Source organism: Gopherus flavomarginatus, chromosome 2 (genome assembly GCF_025201925.1).
Source record: "Gopherus flavomarginatus isolate rGopFla2 chromosome 2, rGopFla2.mat.asm, whole genome shotgun sequence".
In the NCBI taxonomy this organism is placed as follows: domain Eukaryota; kingdom Metazoa; phylum Chordata; order Testudines; family Testudinidae; genus Gopherus; species Gopherus flavomarginatus.
Window position 1 is genome coordinate 185080515 of NC_066618.1, and position 22834 is coordinate 185103348.

The following is a 22834-nucleotide window of genomic DNA, read 5'->3' on the forward strand; positions in this document are numbered from 1 at the left end:
GGAGTCTGATCCAAAGCCTGCTGAAGGCAAGGGAGACTACCATTCACTTCAATCAACTTTGTGACAGGCCCCTGTACTGCCTCTTTTGCTGTTCATCTTTCATTTCCTGGCCAGCTCCTGTCTATGAGTCAAAGAATGTCATTTTACAAAGTGGGACATCTGTCTCTGTAAAGAGGATATGCTGGCAGCAGACAGTTTTAATAGCTCCTACCCATAAGGAGTTTTTACTATAAGTTTCAAAGGCTTATACTCTAAAGCGCTAATTGGAAGAGGAGCAGGAATTGGCAGAATTGAAGTGTCTGACTGAACAGTTCCTAGAACTGGCAGGTTCTTTCACAAGCTTGTAATGAGCACACACTGTCTTTGATGGAAAGGAAACAGAAAAAACATGGATGGTTAGGCACTTAACAGGCCATGTGCATGTACAAATGTACAAGCTGTGCACACACATTGGGGAAACACACATATAAGCTAGGCAGATGCCAATGTCTTTAAAATATATACTTGTATGCTCCTACCTTTGAAAACCTGGCCCTGTTGTTAATCAGCAGTAACGACAAAGGGAAAGAATAATCAGAAGGAATGAAGGTTGTAGAATGAAGGGCCTGGAGCAGGACTGGAGGAGATCATGGTGAACCCTCTCCCATCAAAAACTCTGTTATGCAGCATCATGAAAATTACAGACATGCTGTCTAGCTTCTCCAGTGTTTCACAGGGACCTCTGATTTACTAACGAGATAACCAAGGCACCAGGAGCTGCAGCACGCTCAGCTAACACATGGGAGGACAGAGATAGACAACCAGAGATCCCTATAGCAGTTAGAGAGCACAAGGAAGGAGGATGGGAAGAAAGAGAGTGTGAGTGTGGGTGTGGGGGGAGGAAGAAATGGAGACCAGAAAGAACGAACTTCCCTCAAAAATAAATAAATCCCTACTATGCAGCAGACTTTTACAAACTGCCTGACCTGTTGTGATGTTTTGGAGTCCACTCAGACCCGTAAGGAATTGTGTCACCACCTGCCCTGTAACTTTGGGAGCCTTTGTGCTGTGCAACTATGGTTTGATTCCTTGACATCAGTAGCTTGCCACAAGCATAAGGTCTCACCCTGGCTTTCACCAACCTAATTACTCTCTGCAGGGTGAACCAACAACCCTTCCAATCCTAGGTCTCCCCAAATATGTCCTTCCTGAGTTCTTAATTACCAGACTCTCAAATTGTTCCCCTCTGGTTTGCACACCTATATATTACCAACAGTAATAAGGGCAGGAGAAGAAATTTGGGGGTTCATAGCATAATGAATAGTGGCAGAAATTACAGGGCTGTATGAGTGTGCATTTGTGTGTGCACTAGGCACATTACACAAAGAAGAAAATAGGGTCCTCTGTCCAAAGGAGTTTATAATCCAAGCCGACTACATACCAATTGAAACAGGCAGAGCTAGAACAACGCTTAAGCATGAGAGGGTTATGCAGGCTTTGGACTGAGGGAGGATCAGCGGTGATGGATGTAGGAATGACTGAGCAAGAAACTTTTTCACTGTGTTTATTTTCAAAGAAAGAGTTAAAAACAGCAGAGGCATTCCACTAATTGGAAACCTTTGATTTAATATTTTGAAAGAGAAGCTTTTCTATGGAAAAATCTGACATTGTTCTTGTTAGGGCAAATCAATTCATTAAAAATGATTACCTTGCTGGAAACCTTATATATATCACAGCATTCCCCTCTTTTTATTTAAATAGTTAGAGGAAATGATTATAAGCTTCATGTGGAATAGGAAATTTCTGCATGCCCACATAAGACACTCCAATGTTCCCATGATTAGCAGTAGTGTGGGGAATTTCATATTTTAAATTATGTTTTAAAGGTAGATTCCATTTTTTAAAAAATGGTTCATGGAAAATGATCAAATTGCATAGATGCTTATGGAAAAAGATACATGTTGATGTAAACGATAGACGTGGCATTATCCAGCTATATTCTCAGTGCATTCTCTTTCATGATTAGCTGAAATGGCAAATTGCATACCAAATTGCCCTGGTTTCTCATTGGTCAGAAGAACCCTCTTCAGTGAATCTTGTGATATAAGTGACCACTAGCCCTTGAATGGCTCATGTCCATCTAGTGGAGACTCCTAGACAAGACTCCTTGACACAGATCTTCAAAGGTATTTAGGTGCCTAACTCCCACTGACTTCAAGGACTTGAACAGGAGGTCTCCCACCTCTCAGGAGGGTGACCTAACCCCTGGGCTATGGAATATTTTGATGTGGGTCTACTTCAGTATCTCCTGTTGAAGCTATTCCACTGTGTATAAATACTTGAATAGTCATTAGCTCAGCAAGACAGAGACCACTCTATAACTTAGTGGTTAGGGCTCTGAGGTGGGAGACCCAGGGTCCAGTCGGCCTGTGTCAATGACTCTTTAGGCAGAGATAGCTGCTTCCCTGCAGCCTGGACTTAGGTGCCTCACTCCATGAGGACTAGGGCCTAGCCCCTCCCATCCGCTTCTTTTTGGCTATCTTAGGCAGCTCCCCTCTTAATGTGCTGGCTTTTGTGGATCCCATTGTTAGTTGCCTCTCTCCCCCCATTCATTCTATAGGGAGCATAGGCACCTAACTCACACTTTGTGGATCCCAATATTAGTCCAGTGATTTCCTAGGCACCTAAAGGTTAGGTGTTGCAACCCCTAAGTCCCTTTGTGGATCCAGCCCTTACTGCCTCAATCAGATAGTGCAATATCTACCTATGGAAGGATAGAACCCAGCAAAAATGGAGATGAGCCTCTTTAGATCATGGATAGGGCAGGAGGTGCCTGACGCTTTTGGAATACATCCTTGGGCCTACCTCAGATGTCAAGATTTGCTCTGTAGATCCATTCTGTAACAGATGATCTGGAGTAAATCTGGCAGTCCTCCGTTCGGTTGGGTCTTCCAAGGAAAACTGGGAGGGGAAATGAATCTCTCAAAGTCATTAGAGAATCCATGAGATCTGTCCCTTCCCAGTACAGGATTGTTCCTACAGTATTTTCTCTAATGTTTTGCCCAGTTTGTTTCCAAAAATTCTACTTACTTCCCATGAGACACTATCCTCTAATCTGATAGATATCATGGCACCAGTCATCAGCAGTAATAGAACATGAGGCCTTCAGCACCTAAAATACAATATTCTGCGCTCTTCCACTTGTTTCATATTATAATAAAGAGAATAGGAAAACAAAAACAAAACCAACCAACTCTCCCTCCCTCACATTCATAATTAAAAAAAAAAAAACTCATGACAGCAGCCACAGCTGCTCAGAGTCTGTTTGTGTACACTGGAACAGCCAGAAGCTATGGCAGCTCTTTTCTGAAGAGAGGTCATTGAATTATGGGATTGGTGAGCCAAGCTGTGAAGTTTGTTTTGTTTTGGTTTTTTCTTGAGATGTTTTACGAAGGCCACAATACTTTTGTTGTTCTAAATTTCTCACCTATCTTTATGATGAAGAGCTCAGACTATGTAATAACCTGGGCTAGATTTGACCTAGTAAAGGTACCATAGTCTCATTACCAAACTCCTGCATTCCCCTTGTCCTAACGTTGTAAGATTCTATGGTTTTGTCTTTGAGAATCATGAAAACTGGAATAATTGCACTAATTTTTAACCAATAATGATCTGGAAATTCTGGTTTTACATTTCCTTCCCAGTAATATTACCTGAGACTATTCTATCATCAGAAATAACACAACAGTGAATGGGAGGAATCTGGATCACTGGAAGTCTCTAGATGAGTTCATGTGATAGCAGGGTACTGAGCTTTCTGACCTTTTTTGGTTTCTTCGAGTGCACCCTTTTTAGGTCTCCGGCATTGAGCCATCACATCTCTTTCAAGTTGGAATCAGGCGATTTTCCTGCTCAGACTGGGCACTGAGTTGCAGGTTTTCGTGTATCAACTGTGTTAACCTCAGCAGATCTGTCTTATGCCTGCTGCAGTTCTGTTCCCTCTGGAGCAATGAGAGTGGTAATTAGAGCTCAAATAGCTTCTTTACAGCAAATACCATTTATTTACAACAGAAATGTTTCAGAGAAGACAAACTAAATGCAATGCCTGCTTTTCCCTAAGGCTCACCGTTCCCAGCTCCTTCAGTGTCTTTCTCTCTCTCTGTCAGCCTGTCCCCTTGACAGCTATTCAGACATGCCCACTTTCACAAGAATCAAAATACTTTATTCATAGCCTTTTGATCTGGTAGGACCCAGCATTGCAAAATAATGTTTGCAGCATGTTAGAGACAAGACACAGGGTCTCTGAAGCTGACAGCTTGATCCATTGCCTTTCTAGGATGTACTCAAATGTTCTTATCTTATCTTAAGCCAGTGTGTTAATTCCCTGGTTGCGCTTAACTTTATTAAATTAGATCAATACATTCACACCAAAAAGTCCTATAACCCCAATATAATCTATACAGTGATAACTAGGTTACAGATCTGTATCCTTAGGTACTTACATCACAGCTCCTACAGTATTTATAACATAACTACATATCGCCTCCATTTCTGTCATGAACACTTTGAAGTTTGAACAGCACACTTCTGTTTTCACAATCCACAACTACTCTCTGGGTTTCAATCTAGATCTTGATTTCTTTTGGCAGGTTCTCAGGTGTTGTTATACAAGACGGGAAAATTGCTGTTCTTGATAAGGTCACAGTAGAGCCAGGGCTAAGATACAGTAGTGTAAGTGGAACTGGTGACATTTTAAAAAGCTCAAAGTTTAGAGATTCTTAAAAATTACCTTTTGCTTTTGCAGTTGAACTCTGTTGTGTATGAATGACAATTTATAGCATTATTACGTTCAGATGTTACTCAAAGAATGCGTTTCATAAAATAAATGTATCCTTTTTCATTTATTCTTAATAGTTCACCAAAGGAAAAAACCACTACATATGAAAAATAAACAAAATATGCTTAGACTTGCAAACTACAGTATAATAATATTGGATTTTTAAAAGACTGTATTTTCCTTAAATAGTGGTTCTGATAACATCTATTCCTATGAAGGGAAACTGCATTGCAGTTTGTTTTATGATAAAATAGGATTTTTATGCATCACCTATGAGTAGCAAATTAAATATAATATGAATCTTCTAAGGTTAGTGATAGCGCATTGGACTAGGAGAGCAGCATGCTCAGTGTGCTGCATAACTAATGTGATGAACCACTGCTGGGAACCCTCTGATGCAGTGCAGCAGAACTGAGCACACAACACAGAGTCCCCACCTTTACAAAGGCAAAAACTACTAAGCCCAGTATACTTCTAAAGTAAAACCAAAAGGGGTTGAACAAATTGGTGACATTGGATCTAGCGGGCTTTGTAGCAATTAACTCTGCTTTCCTTAGCCTTTCACTTCTGTGTGCTCCGTGCTGAATTAAGTTTTGTCTTTTATTCCAAACAAGGAAAATAAATAAATAAAAAGACATGGGCCTAAATTCAGTTCTGGCACAAACTGGCTCAACTCCATAGGTTTTCATGGAGAACTTGGCCAATCAATTGAAAACAACTATGTTTCAGAACTGAGCTCCTGCCATTGTGAAGGGCTGATACTCTCTGTATATTTCTGGTTGCTTTGAGCACTCTGTGCCATATTTCAATTTTTTTTCTTACCATTTGACATTATACCTGATCAGTTCTTGCTCTCAGCTTTAGACTGAGTTTTTTCTTTTTTTTTTTTTTTTTTTTTGTAATTTGTCTCTGTGAGCGTTTCGTTGTAGTTCACACTGAGCTCACAGTGAAAACTCATATATGCCTTTAAAGGCGTCTGCTCTTGCTGCTTATGACAAGATACTGTCTTAGTTCCATTTTGTCATAGGTCAGGGGTACTGCACCTGTATTTCCTCTTGGGGGTCCAGCAACAGCACCTGCTCTCAGGCTTCTGGCCAGGGCTGCCCAGAGGATTCAGGGGGCCTGGGGCAAGGCCGGGTCTTCGGCAGCAATTCAGCGGCAGGTCCCTCTTAGAGGGAAGGACCTGCTGCCAAATGCAGCCGAAGAATGAAGCGGCGGTGGTAGAGCAGCCTAAGTGCCGGCGATTGCGGCTTTTTTTTTCCCCCACCACTTGCAGCACTTGTATTCACCAGGTGGTGCTCCGAGGCTTCAGCAGCGCTTCCGCGGCGGGTCCTTCACTCACTCCAAGGCTTCCGCTGCACTGAAGGACCCGCCACCGAAGACCCGGAGCGAGTGAAGGGCCTGCCGCCGAAAACCTGGAGTGGCTCACTGGGCCCCTGTGGGGCCCAGTGCAAATTGCCCCACTTGCCCCCACCCACCCCCCGGGAGCGGCCCTGCTTCTGGCTCCTTTGGCAGTCACATCTCTGGGGTGGAAACACAGGTCTCTCTTCCTTCTAACTGAACAGCTCCCTGTCTTCACTGTGTTATTCCCAGCAGAGACCGGCTGCCCAAGCAGGCCTGCTTGCTTTCTCTTCAGAGAAGGTAAACAGTGTGACTGCCCACAGTTATAGTGACCAGACAGCTCTGTTTATGCAAGCCTATTTTATTCTTATGGTAAAAGCACTACAGAGAAAATATTAAAAACAATAAAAGAACTTATACAATGTTAATGAGCTTACCAGAGATCACCGCAACCCTAACATGGGCGCTGGGAGGAGCAGTCCTTCACTCCTTCTGGGGCATCTGGTGTTGGCCACTGTCGGTAGACAGATACTGGGCTAGATGGACCTTTGGTCTGATCCAGTATGGCCGTTCTTATTGTAAGCGGGGGAATGGTCCCGCTATTGTGGGGAACTTTCCTGGCTTCTGCACTACCCCGGTGAAGTGGGCTGGCGAAAGGATCTGAGTCCTCACTCCCACTTCCTTTACCCAGAGGCCTCCCTCCCTTGAGGACTCCCCTTCCACACTCCTGTCTGGCAGAGTCCTTGTAACCCCAACAAGGCTGGGCCCAGGATTCCTGGGGGGCTCAACCCCCAACCCTGCTGTGGTCACCCAGGACAAGGGCGCTAGGGTGTCCCCACTCCAGGGTACTCTCTTTGCACTGCGCACCTCCCTGACTCACTGATCACATCATACAGTTTAAAGCAAATACAAGTTATTTAATTAACAATTAATTTTAAAAAAGAATAAGGAAAAATGGGCAAGGTTAAAGGAAAACAGATCACCCCACTCTGTGGCAGGGACCATCACAAACAGTGTCTCTGGACATCAGGGCACTTCACAGTCTGTTCCTTGTAGGTCCCAGGCCTCCTTCTCAGGCCCTGGCTGTGCTGCAGGGACGCTGCGGGCTGGACACTTGCTCTGGCGGTGGCCACACGCTCCCTCAGGCTCTGGGTGGCAGGACCCTTCTCCCCAGTGTCACCCCTGCTCTGTCAGGGTTATGATCCCCCTCCAAGTCTGGCCTGCAGAGCCTGTTGGCTGAGGCATCTCCCTGGGCTGGGCCCACTGCCCAGAGTCCCCCTCGCTCTCCCCAGCTGCTCACTGCACCCAGCTCTGGACTGCTCCAGCCCCAGCTCCAGCTCCAGCTCCAGCTCCAGCTCCACTCTGCCTCAGCTCCCTAGGCTGCTTCTCTGGTCTCTGGCTCCAGTTGCTACAGCTCTGCTCCCAGGGCAAGTCTGCTCTGCAGGCTGTTTCTGTGAATCTCTCTCAGCTCTCATCTACTTCCTGGGCTGCTTGTCTGGCCCCTCTGGCTCTGGTTGCTGCAGCTCTGCTCCCAGGGCAGGTCTGCTCTCTCTGGGATGTGCTGTGGCTTTTTGGGCTGCAGCTCAGCTCCCAGCAGCTTAGCTTGGGCCCCTGCTCTTGCCTTAGCTCGGCCCCACTCTGTCAGACCCAGGCAATTTCAGCTCACACGGAGGACGGGACCCATCCTGGCCTTCTGTCTCTTTGATTAGCCTGCCCGCTCTGTGAATCAGGCTGACCTGGAGCATTGGCCTCTCGCTATTGTTCCTGGGGACTGTCAGTCTCAGGGTCCTGATTTGCCATCGATCCCTCCCCTTTTAGTGCTGGGAGCTAGCAGCCAAAACACCCCCACTGAATGTTAGTAAGGGGATATGTTCTTGTGTTAACCCCACCCAAGGGGTTTCCTTGTGGTTTCAAGTTCATCACAGGTCTAGCTCAGAACAAGCATGCAGTCTTATGGGGCCTTGTTAGCCCAGTCCTTCTAACCCATCCATAAGGATTGGGTCCTTCTGTGGACTAGAGGTCTTATCCATTTACTGGATCAGGAAGAAGGCCAGGAGTGTGTTTAAAACCAGGCTATTTATCCAAAAAAAAATCTGTCTTTTGGTCCCTGGAGAATCCAGTTGGAATTAGTATATGAACCTCTCCAAGACCTGATAACTAGAGGAATTGCATCATCATCCCCCTCCTCCTAGAGGAGTTGCATACAATTCCACAATAACACACACACAATTGCATTTTTAATACAGTGGACCCAAAGGCATTCAACCTAATTCAATAAAAGTTTACCCAGGATATTGTCAGCCTGTCACACAGTTCATGCCAATACAGCACACATGCTCCTTGGATTCTTACTGCCAACTGAGATACTAATTTGAAAGCAAGACTTCTACCAGCACTAGCTTGAAAGATTGTGATCATTTCTCTGCCATTACCCTAATAACTAAGGTCAGTCGTACAGCATCCTCCTACTGTTTTCAGCAATATACCTGGATGCAAACTTTCCAAACTTGTATCTTGTAATAGGACTTCTTGATATCCAACCTATCACACAGATGCCGTACAATACTGATATGTGTTTAAAAGAAGAATATTTTTCCATTTCTTAAGTTATCCTAGTCTCCTCATTCTTACATTCACAGGAGCCAATGCTACACTTAAAGTTGAACTCAACTTCTATCACAATTCCCAGTTTTCATTCATTCATTACTTCTTCAAAAATTCCCTGAAGGCTAAACTTTATATGCTTAGACTTTGCCCAGAGGTTGTTTTATTGTAAGTCTGAGGAAATTTCACTTACGTGCTTTTGAGTTACGGGAACAGAAAAGAAATCGATACTTTCTGCTTTGAAAATGTTTAGATGTTTACTTGTGCACAAATAACTGAAAAGGAGCTGGAACTTCAAAATTTCAGATATAAATTTAATCATTTGTAGATCTTTAAAAATGTATTTTTATGCAGGTGCAAAATAAAATGTATCTGTTTTTAACTGTGTAACTGCACGCAGTACTATGAAGTTGCACAATTGTATTTTGTGCAACTCTACGGCAGCCCAGCTAGTGTAGAAGTATTGAGATAGCACAATTTAAATAGTTGCACTATACCAGAGTGCTAGTAGGGTATTTTCCTTTCTTTCACTTTAAAACAAAACAAGAAAATTAAACACAGAAAGCTATGTTACTACCAAGTTAAGCTTGTAAATGTCAACATACAAATATTAGTGAATGAAAAAATTACAATTCCTCTAGCAATGTTAATTCTAGTACTTCAAAGCCCTGGATTTTAAGATTCTATCTGTTCTTCAGGAAGGGTATTTAAAAAGCAAAAACTACACATATATACACTCAGACTCAATGTTACTTACCCTGCTGTGTAAAATCATTTATGGATTGGGTGAAAATGTAAGACTCCAGAACTGTACTGTTTATAACTTATTGCTAGTTGTGTAGTTATTGTCTCTCAACTAGATGCACAAATCTGTGTTAATGCAATGGGGTTTAAGTTGCACAGTTTAAAAAGAGAAAAGAAAGAGAGACATTCTGAAGTTTAGGTCCCAATAGCAATATTAGCATGGTCATATTGCATATGTAGTGGGTCAGCAAATGTACACATTTTACAGTATAAAAATATACTACACGAAGAAGAATAAAAAATGGGAGATACTGTCCATGCAACACATCTGAAGTAACTTTGCTGTGGGAATCTTAATGTTTGTATTTCTTCACTAGGTTATTTTAGCTGTAGTACCAAAGTGATTTACATTTAAAAGGGTCTTCAATCAACAATCTCTTGTCTACTTTTACATAACTCATGCAATGGTGTGTCACAAAGCAATCCCTGGAGTGCAGTGTGTCCCCTCTTCATATCCCACAGGGGTTCACATCACCTCAACAGCAGGGAAGAACAGAGGTAGGACCTATGACTATGCACCCTGCTCCCCAACCTACCCCTGCCCCCCTTCCATGTTCCATGATGGCCCAAGGAGCAGACCCAGTGCAGCAGCAGGGGAGGCTAGTGTGCCACTGAGCTTCAGGAAGTGCGACACTTTTCTTCTTGCATTCTGGGAGGAATTGGTGTTTCTGAGCCTAGCCAATCCCATGTTTGAATTTAGGCCCTCATTTTCCCCTGTGGGCCTAACGCATGTAGGAAAGAAGTGAGTGAGTTTAAATTAGGAATTTCTGACTCATTCTTCTACTGGGTGTTTATATATCCCCAAGGAAGAAGCAAAGGAGATTTTTCTCCCTGAGCCCATGGATCTCAAGTGATCCCACAGGAGGCAGTTCAGCCCCCCTCTCTCCCGTCCCTCCTAGACTACGAGCAGTTCACTGTTTGTTTAGAAGGGAAATTTGATGCTTGTGAACGTGAGTGCAGCAGTCCTGGAGAATTAAGTTCTATATTCACCCAAGGTGGAATTTACCCCCAAGCAGCAGATCAGTACCACTTAAGTCCAACTCATGCCTGCAGGATAAGACTCCAACAGTGCACATACACCGTGTGTTGACCTGCTGTATGAGAGCAACTTTCATGCACAGAACTGATGCAGCAGACATAGCAATAGAGGAAGCGTGTTCTATACCACTCCAGTGTGCAGGGGAGACTACGTCTAGGAGAGAGCAGGTCAGTCTCCATGCTCAAACTTTCAGCTCTGTCATTCTTCATTACAATCAGCATCAATTATAGTACAGTAGTGATTTTCAGGATGTGGATAACTTGTTCAGTAAGCATTGGCTGAGGCTGCCATTCATTTGATAGGCTCCTCTTAGTTGTTGGATGACAGCTGTTTTTGGTCATTAGCAACTTAGGCTGATCATGAACAGATAGAAGAGCTCTGCCAGAGAGCATGAACTAACACTAACCACCAAACTCTCCAAAGCTTCCATTTGTAATGTTGGGAAATGTTAAAGGAATAAAAAACCCCACCCCCTCCCTCAAATGTTTCCTTGCACTAAATGTTTAATAACTTTCCATCCAAAGAGTGTATGTCCTATCCTACATCATCTCTGTATTCTATGATTTGCTCAATATAATTTGACAGTGCTCCATTTACATCAGTCTGCAGCTCTGAAACCATTGTATGTGACACCTTGTTCTCCCCAGTCCAGAACTTTTACAAACAAGTCAAGGCTTCTAGTTACAATTAGACATCCACTACTGGTTGAGCACAAATGTAAAAAGACTAGATGCAACAATATTTTTATTATATTTAATACAAGTGATAGATTAGAAGATCTGAAATGTTATAAGGCAATATACATACTGAATAAATAGCACAGGAGTCATGTCTACATTATATAACACTGGCTAGTATTCAGAATACTTAAAATAAATCCAGTGACATTGGATAAAGTCCATAAAAATGCTATTCTGTCTTCCCTTGTATGAAATTGTTCAAGTATAAAAAAATCCAATACAGTGTAAAATATTAAATTCCAATTAGGTCAAGAATAAAAATTGCAAGTATTGCAGTTTCACAGGACAATGTAAAGCAGCATTCTCAAGCAAATGAAAAAAATAGTCTACATACAGATACGTGAAAAAAAAATCTGTACTAATGTATTTGAGAGGCCTACATGAAAAAAATACTTAAGAGGGAAAAGCCTGGAACTAGCAATATTTAATGTAAAAACCTAAAAAGTGTTAATTTAAGAGTACCCTCATACAGTGCATGTACTGAATTTAAATAAATCCAAGTCAACATCTTTAATTGATTAGGTTAATATTTAATATGCTACATCTAAACCTGCTAAATAATTTATGCCATGAGATGAATACATAATTTTACAGTGTCACATCTAAAGTTGCTTTCTTTAGAGCGCAGCATAGTAAAACTTTTTCAAAATAAATATTTTTTTTAAATAGCATTACAATTAAGGCACAGTATAAATCACATACCATTAACCCTTGAAGAACTGCAATCTCAGTAACAAAAGTTGTCTTGTACTGTATGTTCTCTAATAAATATTTTTAAATATTCTGAAAGATACTAAAATTGTACAAAGTTTCAAAAAAGGAAAAAAAGAAGTTCTCTTAAAACAGTTCTTAAAGGTTTAAATTCAGCAAGCTTCTTCCTGCCTTTATTCACAAACCATGAACAGATGCAATAAATAGATATAGAAGGCTGTTGTAGTAAAGGGCTGATCCTATTTCAGAATCAGAATAGCTGACATGAGCAGTTAAAGTTTCCCAAAAGTGAAACAGGATGGAGAGAGGGATTAGAAAGTGACAAGCTCATCAAACGAGCACAAGTGATGTGTTCTTTCCAGAACTGTCTGTGTTATTGATTGTCTCTACAGCTGTTGCGCCCATTAATTCCACATCACTTGCTCCATAGTTCCTCTCATCCAGAGGACAGATAAGAAAATAACTTTGGTGCCTGTCCACCATTTTATCAACCAGCCATGTTCCTCAGATTGTTCGATGCCCATTAATGAGATAGTGAGAAAATATTTTCTCACTAAAACAAGTTCTATAGGCCACAGTGAAAACTAGAAATGACAATCAGTGCTTTACACATTTTTGTTTTTTAAAAATTAAACTTGATACAGGCTACATATTGCTCACTGATTTTTTCTCCCTGGTTCAACGTTTTCAAATAATATTTTCTCACTTGTAAAAGGCAGTTTGCTTCCCTGATACTGTAAAAAATACACATTTACTTTTTATTTTTTTAAATATAAAGTCCCATTGTTACTCCTGCCATGCTTTCATGACAGTACATTAGATTGTTTCTTCTCAATTGATACCTGAAAACTGGTACCCCCACCCCTCCCCACCCCTTCCCTACCCTAATAGCAACATTATTTGGATGCATGCTGTATGAAGACAGTGGAATAAAAAAAAAAATCTTTAACTTTGCAGTAGCATAGCTTTTCTTAAAGCTGCTTAGTTAAATGTTAATTGTCTCTTATTAACTACTTATATTGGAAGGCTGGAAAAAAGGAAGAGAAAGAAAGAGATCTATCTTCCTTCAGAAGTCCGTCTGCTATTGCATGCGGTCTGTTTGCAGCTGTTGTGGCTGGTACTGACCAAAGGCTGCAGCAGCTGTCCCAGGTGCTGCAGCAGTGAGTGGTTGCTGGACTGCATAGCCATAACCCCCAGCAGTGACATATCCTGCAGCAGCCGGGGATGCTGCATACGGGTACTGGTCATAGGCAGCAGCGGCAGCAGCAGCTGCCGCAGCTGAGTATTGTGCATATGCCGCTCCAGTGTAATCAATGTAAGGTGTGGTGGAGGCAGCAGCTGCTGTAGGTTGGACATGTGGAATTACAACTCCTGGCTGCACAAAAGCCTGTGGATAGACATAATGAGCAGGTATCCTGTTGAAAGATGGAAGACAGAGTTAGAGGAAAACTTATGAATTTTAAGTGCTATTTCCATATTCAGAACTAAAACAAACTCAATTTAGTTGTTGTTATGAGCATAGGGTTGCCACAATAGCTAGATTTATTTAATACACCAATGTATCATTTCAATAGCACAAAGAGATGCATTGTTCAAAAGCCCAGCATTAGGCGATGACTTAACAGCATTAAACATAACACCATCAAGCAACACTAAACGTGTTCACTTTAAAATCTTTAGAAGGGCCAGTATTTGGGATGTCAGCTTAAGACATCTGTAAAAAGGCTAGATTTGTTTATTCCAGATCCAAGCTTTGATTGTTTATTTTTAAAATAATTTGTAAGTGATTTTGTTGCCCTAATTCTGACTAACCTCATTGACTATTAGTAAAATTCTTTGTTATGAATACAGGTTTTATTATAACGGCTATGCAATTTGACAGTGTAGTCACTGTAATCAGTTTGCCAGTAGTAAATAATGCAGCTAAACAGTTTTTTAGTTGGTCAATTCTGTAGCCCAGCATTCTCTTCCCCGCCATCCCGCAATCTTCTTATTTAAAAAAAAAATTGTATTGTGGCAACCCTACTTGGATTGCTATGCAGACTCAGCACACATTAATTTCTCTGCAACCTCAGTCACCCTGATTAAAAATTAAAAAAACAAAAAAAACAAAAAAAAACCACAGGCGACAAAGGAGTTTAAAGTTCACAAGTGTGGTAAACACAGCACGAATCACACTTTCCAAACGAACTATAGTGCAGCTCACTCGGTCACAAGAGGCCATTGAGGAGAAGCTACATAGATGCTATTAAAATTCATAACAGTGATTCCTAAGTACATGTGCATCACACTTTTGTAAAGGTCATAAGGACACAAGGGTCAAACCTGTTTGACTATCAGGCCACTGATGTCCTGTTTTGTGCCAGCTTGTTTATTTCTGTGCAAGACATACAGCACAGAGTTTTGGGAGATGGGGGTAGGATTAAATCTAAATAGATCTGGTGTTTAACAAAAGCAAAAAACAAGTTTATGGCTCATTAAATAACTGTTTGAACAAGTCAATAGATACACTTTCCCATCTCCTCCAAATCAGAGAGCTTTGCTTACTAGCCCATGATTGAACTACTTTTGATATCAGTAGTAATCCTCTCACATCACACAGATCTGCATACAAATGAATCCCATCATTCCATTGTATCATGTAATATTAAAGACATGCTTTAGAGTAGAGTAATACCATGTTCATTATACACTTAATCCCTCAGTCCTGCAATTGGATCCATGAGTAGACTGAAGTCAGTGGGGCTCTACGCAGCCACCAAGTCTGCTTTTGAAGCTCCTAATGCAGCATCAGAGCCTTAGACTTTGCATGAAAGTTAAAAATTTCCCTTTCCGGCTGAGTCTAAAGACAACTCCAGCCTTTTAGCATTATATTTACATTGTAAAAATAGTGCTGCAATTTTCGAGCTACCATTTTTCCTCTTCCTCCAGCTTTAAGAGCCAGACAGTCTTTTTGAAAATAAAATAACTGTTTTACTTCCAGTTGTCAACAGTTCAATTAAATGGGACACTGTCAACTAAAGTCATCCCAAGATAAAAAACAAAGCATTAAATCTGATTGGCTTTTTAAATTATAAAAACTTAACACCCAACAGTCAGTTTAACATCCACGTAGAATCAAATGGGCAGCAGTAGTTATGGCTTAAATATTACTTTAAACAGTAAGAAGACAGTAATACATGCTACATTCCTAGATCTCTCTCTGTGCAAACACAAATGACGTTACCGAGGATTTCTTAGAACACTTGTACATGTACTTAACTTCTTTTTAAAAACCAGACTGAAAGATACACATGCTCCCACTTAAACCCTTGTGACTTGTTTCCTTTAAGCCAAGAAATAAAACAGGTGGTGAATTACGAAACTATCCCTTTACAACAGCATTTTAGTCTGCATTATACATGAACCCTGTGCAGGCCCCCCACCATCATGCCGTTTCAGATATGGTGATTGACAGTGTAAGCTGCAGTGGGGCTATTTTTGATCCATCTGTCATGAGACAAGGGTTTCAAGCAGAGTAAAATGACTTTATAAGGCCAAAGTAAATGTCTATCTACTGCAAAGGCAAGCATGCATACATCTCAATGACACTGAAACACTGCTCTTTAATCTATTGACCTCAGTTTCCCATTGTGCTGGGACACCTTAATAAAACAGTCAGGTTTTTATAAAGGAGTACTATATTATATTGGGATAATATTTTAATTATACAACAGTCTTATGGCAAGGAATTTTTTCCCCATTTTGTACTATATAAGTTTATTGCCTCAAGTGACTGCCTTAAAGAAAGAAAAAAGGCAATGTTTAGCACCAAATAATTTTGGTGCATACATGTGCTCTTGCCATAAGACTTAAGACTTTCATTAACCTAAACTGTAAGAATACTTTTGCAAAGTTAGAAGGTTGATTAGGTTTAATACTATAGCAGCTGTATAAATAATAAACTGCCAAATATATTATTGTAAGTGTTATGCATACAAAATACAACTGAAACAAAAAGACAGCCTAGGCTGATCTCGAATAGCTGCAATACATAGGAATTCAATATTAATGGACAGAACAATTGTGATACCATTGAATTCTTGAACTAGTAGTTACTGGACTGTGCATGAGACCTGTTTCTTGTATTCTGGATCTTGCATTGCTTCATCAGTTCTTTGTAAGTACAATTAACTAGCAGATTTAATTCAAAGTTCATTATTGAACAGCCTTCTTATACCAGAACAAGAGTTATATATGCACTAAAAGAACCAAGCATGTTTTGGGGGTTAAGTTTGTGCTCAATGCCTTCTGCAGGATATTGAAAAATGTATATACATTCGGTTTTCTTTGACCATGGCAGTTTCATTTCACAACTGTTTCAAAATGATCAGCTCCCTGATGTTACACAGATCTTTTAATTATCAGCTGAGGTCAGAACTCTTCCCTCCATCCCTTAATAATCAATTATTAGGATTTTGTAAAACTTAAGAGGTGACTTAGCAAGTGTTTGATATCAGCTAACCATTCATTGGCCAGCTTGTCCTCTTGGGACTTAATTCAGCTCTCACTGAAGTCGGTGGGAACTTTTCCATTTACTTCAGGATCAGTCCTTAGACAAACAGGGAAAAAGATCTAACTATTCATATCTTCTGTCTACCTCTCCCTTCATGCATGTAATTTTCCACTGATGTTAAGTGGTAATTATGAATGCAAAGGAAGAGAAGCTACCTCAGTGGAATAAAATAAAGATTTTAAAAAAAACCACATGAATTAATTTTGAATTAAATAGCAGCACTTGGTGTTTCAATATACAGCTATGAGTCATAGTGGGATAAGTAACCAACACTGAACTCTTCAAGGTCCCTTCCTGACCTACATTTCTATGACTGTGGTCAGATTCAGCATGCCAGGTCTCATACATATAGTAAGTGAGATTCTGGATGTAAAGAGGGGATGAGATCAGGAAATATTACTTGAGTGGGAGAATTAACCTCTATAGCATAGAAAAAATAAACCAGAACTACGAGTGTTTTATGAACAGGAACTAACATTGCTTCTCTTAGCTAGAGTAAAGCGGGGAGGGGAGGGGGTAACCATACTCAGACGTAAGTATATTCTCCCACTAAATCTTATGTAATGTGATGCTGAAAGTAACTGCATTTTGTCTGAAAGGTGGAACTCTGACAAAACACTGCTGACAAGAGCAAAGCAGAACCTCACTAATTTGTACTTTGCTAATTAATTCACATGCAAAAATGGAACTCTGCTAATTAATCCACATAAAAATGGCACTCTCCCCCCTTTACAGAGGACAGTTTGAGGTTCCATCTTACTTACTTTTACATAGTATATGGAGGTACACTTACTAGTATTCACAGAAAAAAATAAAAACTCAAAGTATGTTTCAATGGAGCCCAGCTATCACCTCAAAATATTACTCTTTACAGAAAAATTCTATCCTTTTTAGCAGACCCAAACATTAAAATGTTTGAAAAATGAGCCCCTTACATAACCCAGACTTTTCCCCTTTCTCAAACAGTCATCACTATTACTCCACTCAGTTTTCACTACTCTCCCGAGCCTTAACTTTATCCCCTAAAATATATGCATAGATCAAAATAAAGAGTTTAGTGGGAGATTATTGGAAGTGCATCTCTTGAACATGAAGGTAGATTGTATCATCTCTTGTAACTGGAGGTAACAAAAAAGGTGCAGGGAACAAGGATAAAAATGAATACTTGATTCTGCCAGATTAAAGCACATACCACCCCTCTTTGAAAAGTATGCTTCTAATTCAGATTGATATACAGTGTGTTAGAACCAGAAAAGGCTGATGGATTGGAGAAGAGCATCCATTTTTATTAAGTCCCTTAAGCAGTACATAGTCAGAGTTCCTCCTTTCCTGCTATGCTAGACAAGTACTTCCTCTTTTCCTCACAGCTGCTCCCTTCTCATTTCACCAGCTCCTCTTTGTAACTCTGCTTTCATGGCCTTCTAAGTAACCCCTCCCTTAGTGTGAGCATCAAATTATAATCATATTCTTTTCACTTTCCCCACCATTTCTCCAAGAATATTAAGAGATACTTCCCTCCAACAAAGCCAGCAAGACATATCTGGGAATATTATAAGAAGCGGGGAAAAAAATCATAATTGAGCTTCAGATACATTTTCAAAAGTAGTTCCCTGATTATTACCATGCTTCCCAGAAAACCACTAAACCACTCTACTGTGAGATAAGATGTTGTATGTGAAGTTTCAGGAAGACTGATTTCCCATCCCCATAACTTTTCCAAAAGGAAAATGATCAACTTCTAATGGAAAGCTAGCTTCAACTTTAACTATGGAGCAGCTACTGCCATTTCATAATACCAAGATACAGTATCTTAAATCTACACTTGTCAAGTAATTGAACAAATTACATCCTTTGATGCATTCTCCTGCTTTGTTAGCTTATTTATTAAATTAGCAAAATTCATTATTTTGCAGTGACCCAGTCAGCATGAATTAGTGAGGTGGTACAGGACAGAAAATTTAAGCAGACTTCACCTCCTAATTTTAGGTCTATAAAAAGCAAGTGTTAGAAGTACTTAGGAATAGTATACTTGTTTTTTTAAAAAAGAGAGAAAAAAAAGGAAATGCACTACATATTAAAGTCTGATGGAGAAGTTAAAGACTGGAATTAGAAAGCCCAAGTGGAAGCACAGTGTTAATCAAAAGAGCTCCACACCGCTTCATACCCCTCTCAAGGAACAAAACCAAGAACTATAAACATGCAAGCAATATGTTGATTTTCTTTATTAAAAAAAAAAATCAAGATGTCACACAATTTAGCACTCAATACAAAATACGAATATGGTTAAAAAAAAAGTCACAGGCTACAGCTTGAAAGCAAGAAAAAAAAAATAGTCCTTTTGCTCCCCATGGCAAAGTCAACACTCCTCAACAACAAAAACAAAATTAAGAGGACCCCCAAAAAACTTTCACTACAGCTTTTTCAATTAAATAAAAGCACACAGTTTAGCTATCAACACCACTTCATTTCTGTAATAAATAAATAAATAAAAAAAAAACCACACGTAGGTCTATTGACTATATGAAAAAACATACATGCATCGTTAATCACCATTTTAGCTTGTTTGTGTTTGAGTCTACTGGTTACAGTGTTTAATTCCAAACAGAACTATTCCACCTCTTATCATCATATCCTTCTGATCAGTTATCTTAACTGTAAACGATCCCTGTCAGATTAGAAAGAGATAAATAACATTGAGTCAAGCTGGGGAAAAAATAAATATATGGGGGGCACAGCGATCTTGTATAAAGTCATACCACTTTCTTTTATCAGAGGGTGGTATGAGTCTGAGCCACTTGGGTTGGGAGGGCTGCATACTTTGTATACATAACTCAACTCAGCTGTGGTCTTTAGAGCATTATATTTACAAGTATATGTTTTTAAGTCTGGAAATTTGAATGGCAGCATTATAAAGTCAGTGACAGTACTGTGAGAGGCCATCCAAGGTTACACTTTGTTTGTGGACCTGTTTTATAGACTTACCCAAAAGGCCTCTGTATGAGAGCTGGATGAAGATGCTGAACACCAAAGGCAAAACCTACCAACAAAACACATCACATTCTCTATATGAGCATTCCATCAGCTGCTTATTTATGCTATACACATAGTAACCTTCACTAACAAGCACTAGTAAAGATGTTCAAAAAAGAGCAAAGACCCACAGGTTACAGAATGAGTGTTTCAGATAATTTTTTTTACAATTTAAAGCAGAGGTACATGATCGTGACTCCTGCCAATTCTCAAAAAGACAACTTATTTGGCAACAACTAGGAGAATTTCACTTAACTGTTATTTAAAAACAAATGTTTTCTAGCAGCAAAGTCTAGTCCTTAACTCTAAAGCCTAAGAATTATAAACTGGATTGTAACTGGATGCATATATGTGGTTTCTACAGACTTCATTGGGAGCCATGCATGCAAACATAAGGGTAGAATTACTCATACTGTAATATACACTGACTTCTTACTTCCTGAAATATTCATGTTGAGCCTGATTGCAAGCCCCTTAGTCACGTGAGTAGACCCATTAACTTCAGTGGGAATACTCAGGTAACTAAGTACTCACATAGGTGACTAAGTACCCACCAATGTGAGTATTTAGCCACCTTAGTATTTCCACTGAAGTTAATGGATCTACTCATGTGACTAACAGCCCACCAACATCAGTAAGGGGTTCACACTCTGGCCCCTTTAAAATATGGACATTAATACACTACTATATTCCCATTTATTTTGCTGTGAAGCTGTGGTATTGAACAGGGCATGAAATCAGTGAGTGAGTTTTGGATCTGATCTGGCCTTGTGATAAATCCATTCCTTTTTTCATTCAGTGCAATAGATTCCATGTGTTTTAGAAGTTCCCATTAGGAGACTGACTGTGTTAATAAGACTGGGCACATCTAGAAGTTCCTGTATCCCAGCAATAATCTTTTACCTCAATTATGCTGTAAATTGTGTTTGTCATTTCATTCATAATATAGTGTCCAACAAAATGGAAATTCTGTATGGAGGAAATTTCTCAAAGGGGACATGCATTCCTCTATGTACAGTGCACATGCACACCTTTAGTTTTTATGAAAGCATTTTTACAGATAGCCAACAAGTTATGGATTACGTACAACATTAAAACACACACACACACACTGTACTCCATAGAAAGTGGTGGCATTGCCTGAGAGAGATTTTTTTTTTTTAATTTTAACTCAGACTGAAGTTTTGTTCTTCTCAGAAACTTTGTTGAAGGACAGGGGAGGGAGAAAAGAGAGAAAGAGACTTTCCTCACCTGGTTGCATTATCCTCGGTTTTGCTCCCAGGTATGCCAGGTTCACATTAGCCTTCCTGCCATCAATGATAGGATTGGGATCTTTGCAAGCCCTTTCAGCAGCTGCTCTATCAGCCATGGTGACCTTAACAATATACAATGCTATGAATTAAACCACCTTTTCCATTGAAAAAGAAGCAGAAGTCACCTTTTCACTAAAAACAACCAGCTTCCCCTCCCAAAAAAGACAGTATGGAAAATATGAAGCTCCATCTCCCTAGATGTTTTTGGTAGAAAACTAATGGGCTTGTTTGAATAATTAAGATAAATCGGGTTTGTTTACATAAAGAGACTGAGGAACTTTAATAGGAATTAATGAAAGGCCCAAGAAGTTAAAATGCATTAGTTAAAGCACATTAAATCCCCTTGTGGATGCTCTCATTCAGAAATTAAGGGACCTTAGTTCTTCAGCTTAAAACTCATTGAAGTACAAAAAATACCTTTCTTTTCCATTGTTCTGTGCTTAACTGGTAAACAGACACAGAAATCAAGTTATTTTAAGCTTCTAGTTTGCTGCAGTAAAATATTAGGGGTGTGTACATGTATAGGAGGCCCCTGTACTGCCACAGATAAAACTTCTAAGTCATTATCAGTAAACAACCAGCTAGCCTAATTTGTTACCAGAAATCTGCACGTAACTTTTCATGTGCAAACCACGATCCAAATCCTCATCCTTAGTGATTCCCCATCCTTTCCCCCCTCCCTCAAAAAAATTAAATAACTCCTCAAAACACAGTACCCTTCCCCCCCAATCAGACAAACCCTTTATCTAGGGCTGCCCTCTAGATCTACGGTGCAGCAGCATGCTGGCCTTTGCCTCACAAGAAGTTTCTCTCCGGATTCACCTGTCTTCCCACCCCCACAGGCGATACAATGCTGGCTTCCCTGCTTGTTTTAGTTTCCCCAGAAAGCGGTCGGATCCCTCCTACCCACAAAGAGGATCCAAACTAAAAACGATGCAAAGTAGCCCCAGTGCCACCCAGCAGCAAGTTTCCACCCGCTGGAAGCAGCAGCGGCAAAAATGATCCCCCAAAGAAACACCCCCACGACTTACAAATCCGTATCCCCGGGACTTGCCGGTCTGCCTGTCGGTGATGACTACGGCTTCCTCGATGTCCCCGAACACCTCGAAGTACTTGCGCAGGCTGGAGTCGGTGGTGTGATAAGGAAGGCCCCCGACAAAGATCTTGGTGTAAGTGGTGTCCTTCTGGGTCGTGTGCATCTTCCGCGTCGTTCGCTGGCCCTGCCAGCCGGACAGCTCTAGGCAAACAAACGGGGAGAGTAGTGTGCGCTTGGGTGCGTTTACACGTGGTGGTAGGGGGACTTATTCCGGAGTGAAACCCCTTTTGCAACTACACTGCGTTCCCTTTTGCAAACCAATCCGCCGCTGCCTCCTCCTCCTCCTGCTTTCAGGGAGAGAGCCCCGCAGCCTCCAGCAATTTTGAGGTAGGTATTAGACGAAGAGGATGGAGAAAGTCCAGTCTGGCAGAGGCAGCAGCTACTGGAGAGAAATGCAGGGCCCGGACGCTAACAACGGAATGGCTTTTCCCTGTTTGCTTTCCCCTAAAAGCCGGAGGACCCTGGCATCCTCCGCCTCCCTCACTAGGGGCGGGCATAGGGCGGACCCTTCTCCGCCTATTGGCCCGCTTGGCAGCTGGAGCGGACACACAGCTGTTGCGAACAGCTGGCGGGCTGACTCTCTTCTCGTGTGCCTGGCAGCAGGGAAGGACTCGAGAGAAGCGCTGCACGCTCAGGTTTCCGCTTCAGGACAGGAGCCGCCGGAGCAGGAGAGGCGGATTCTCCCGGCCTGGTGTGAGTGGGAAGAGCCTTGAGGCTGCTCTGTGGCAGGGCTCGCTCACACCCTGGGGCGAGATTTCTGCTTCAGCTGCCACTGTCCTGCAATA

The 22834-nt window shown here is 41.0% G+C and overlaps 1 protein-coding gene across 4 annotated transcripts; it reads right to left on the reverse strand.

Annotated features, from left to right (window-relative positions):
* Positions 1–11331: 11331 nt before the first annotated feature.
* RBM24 (RNA binding motif protein 24) lies at positions 11332–22513 on the reverse strand. Of its 4 annotated transcripts, none has more exons than XR_007772758.1 (5): positions 21985–22512; positions 20892–21015; positions 19593–19647; positions 19145–19275; positions 13382–13470 (listed from the first exon to the last, which is right to left on the reverse strand). XR_007772758.1 is itself a non-coding variant. In XM_050941666.1 (4 exons), exons 1-4 carry the CDS (start codon positions 22150–22152, stop codon positions 13137–13139), a joined length of 681 nt encoding a protein of 226 aa, XP_050797623.1. In that variant the 5' UTR covers positions 22153–22513; the 3' UTR covers positions 11332–13136. The 4 variants fall into 4 exon arrangements, 2 of the variants coding, with proteins under 2 accessions (XP_050797623.1, XP_050797624.1); XR_007772757.1 differs by having other exon boundaries at positions 13383–13470; positions 19161–19275; XM_050941666.1 differs by lacking the exon at positions 19145–19275 and having other exon boundaries at positions 11332–13470; positions 21985–22513.
* Between the last annotated feature and the right edge of the window lie 321 nt (positions 22514–22834).

Coding starts and splice junctions, on each gene's coding strand:
- RBM24 (XM_050941666.1), bottom strand. CDS start 22,152: ATGCACACGACCCAGAAGGACACCACTTACACCAAGATCTTTGTCGGG. Junction 21,016..21,984: donor AGTCCCGGGGATACGGATTT/GTAAGTCGTGGG, acceptor TATATTGTTAAG/GTCACCATGGCTGATAGAGC. Junction 13,471..19,592: donor CTCATACAGAGGCCTTTTGG/GTAAGTCTATAA, acceptor ATCTTTCAACAG/GATACCTGCTCATTATGTCT.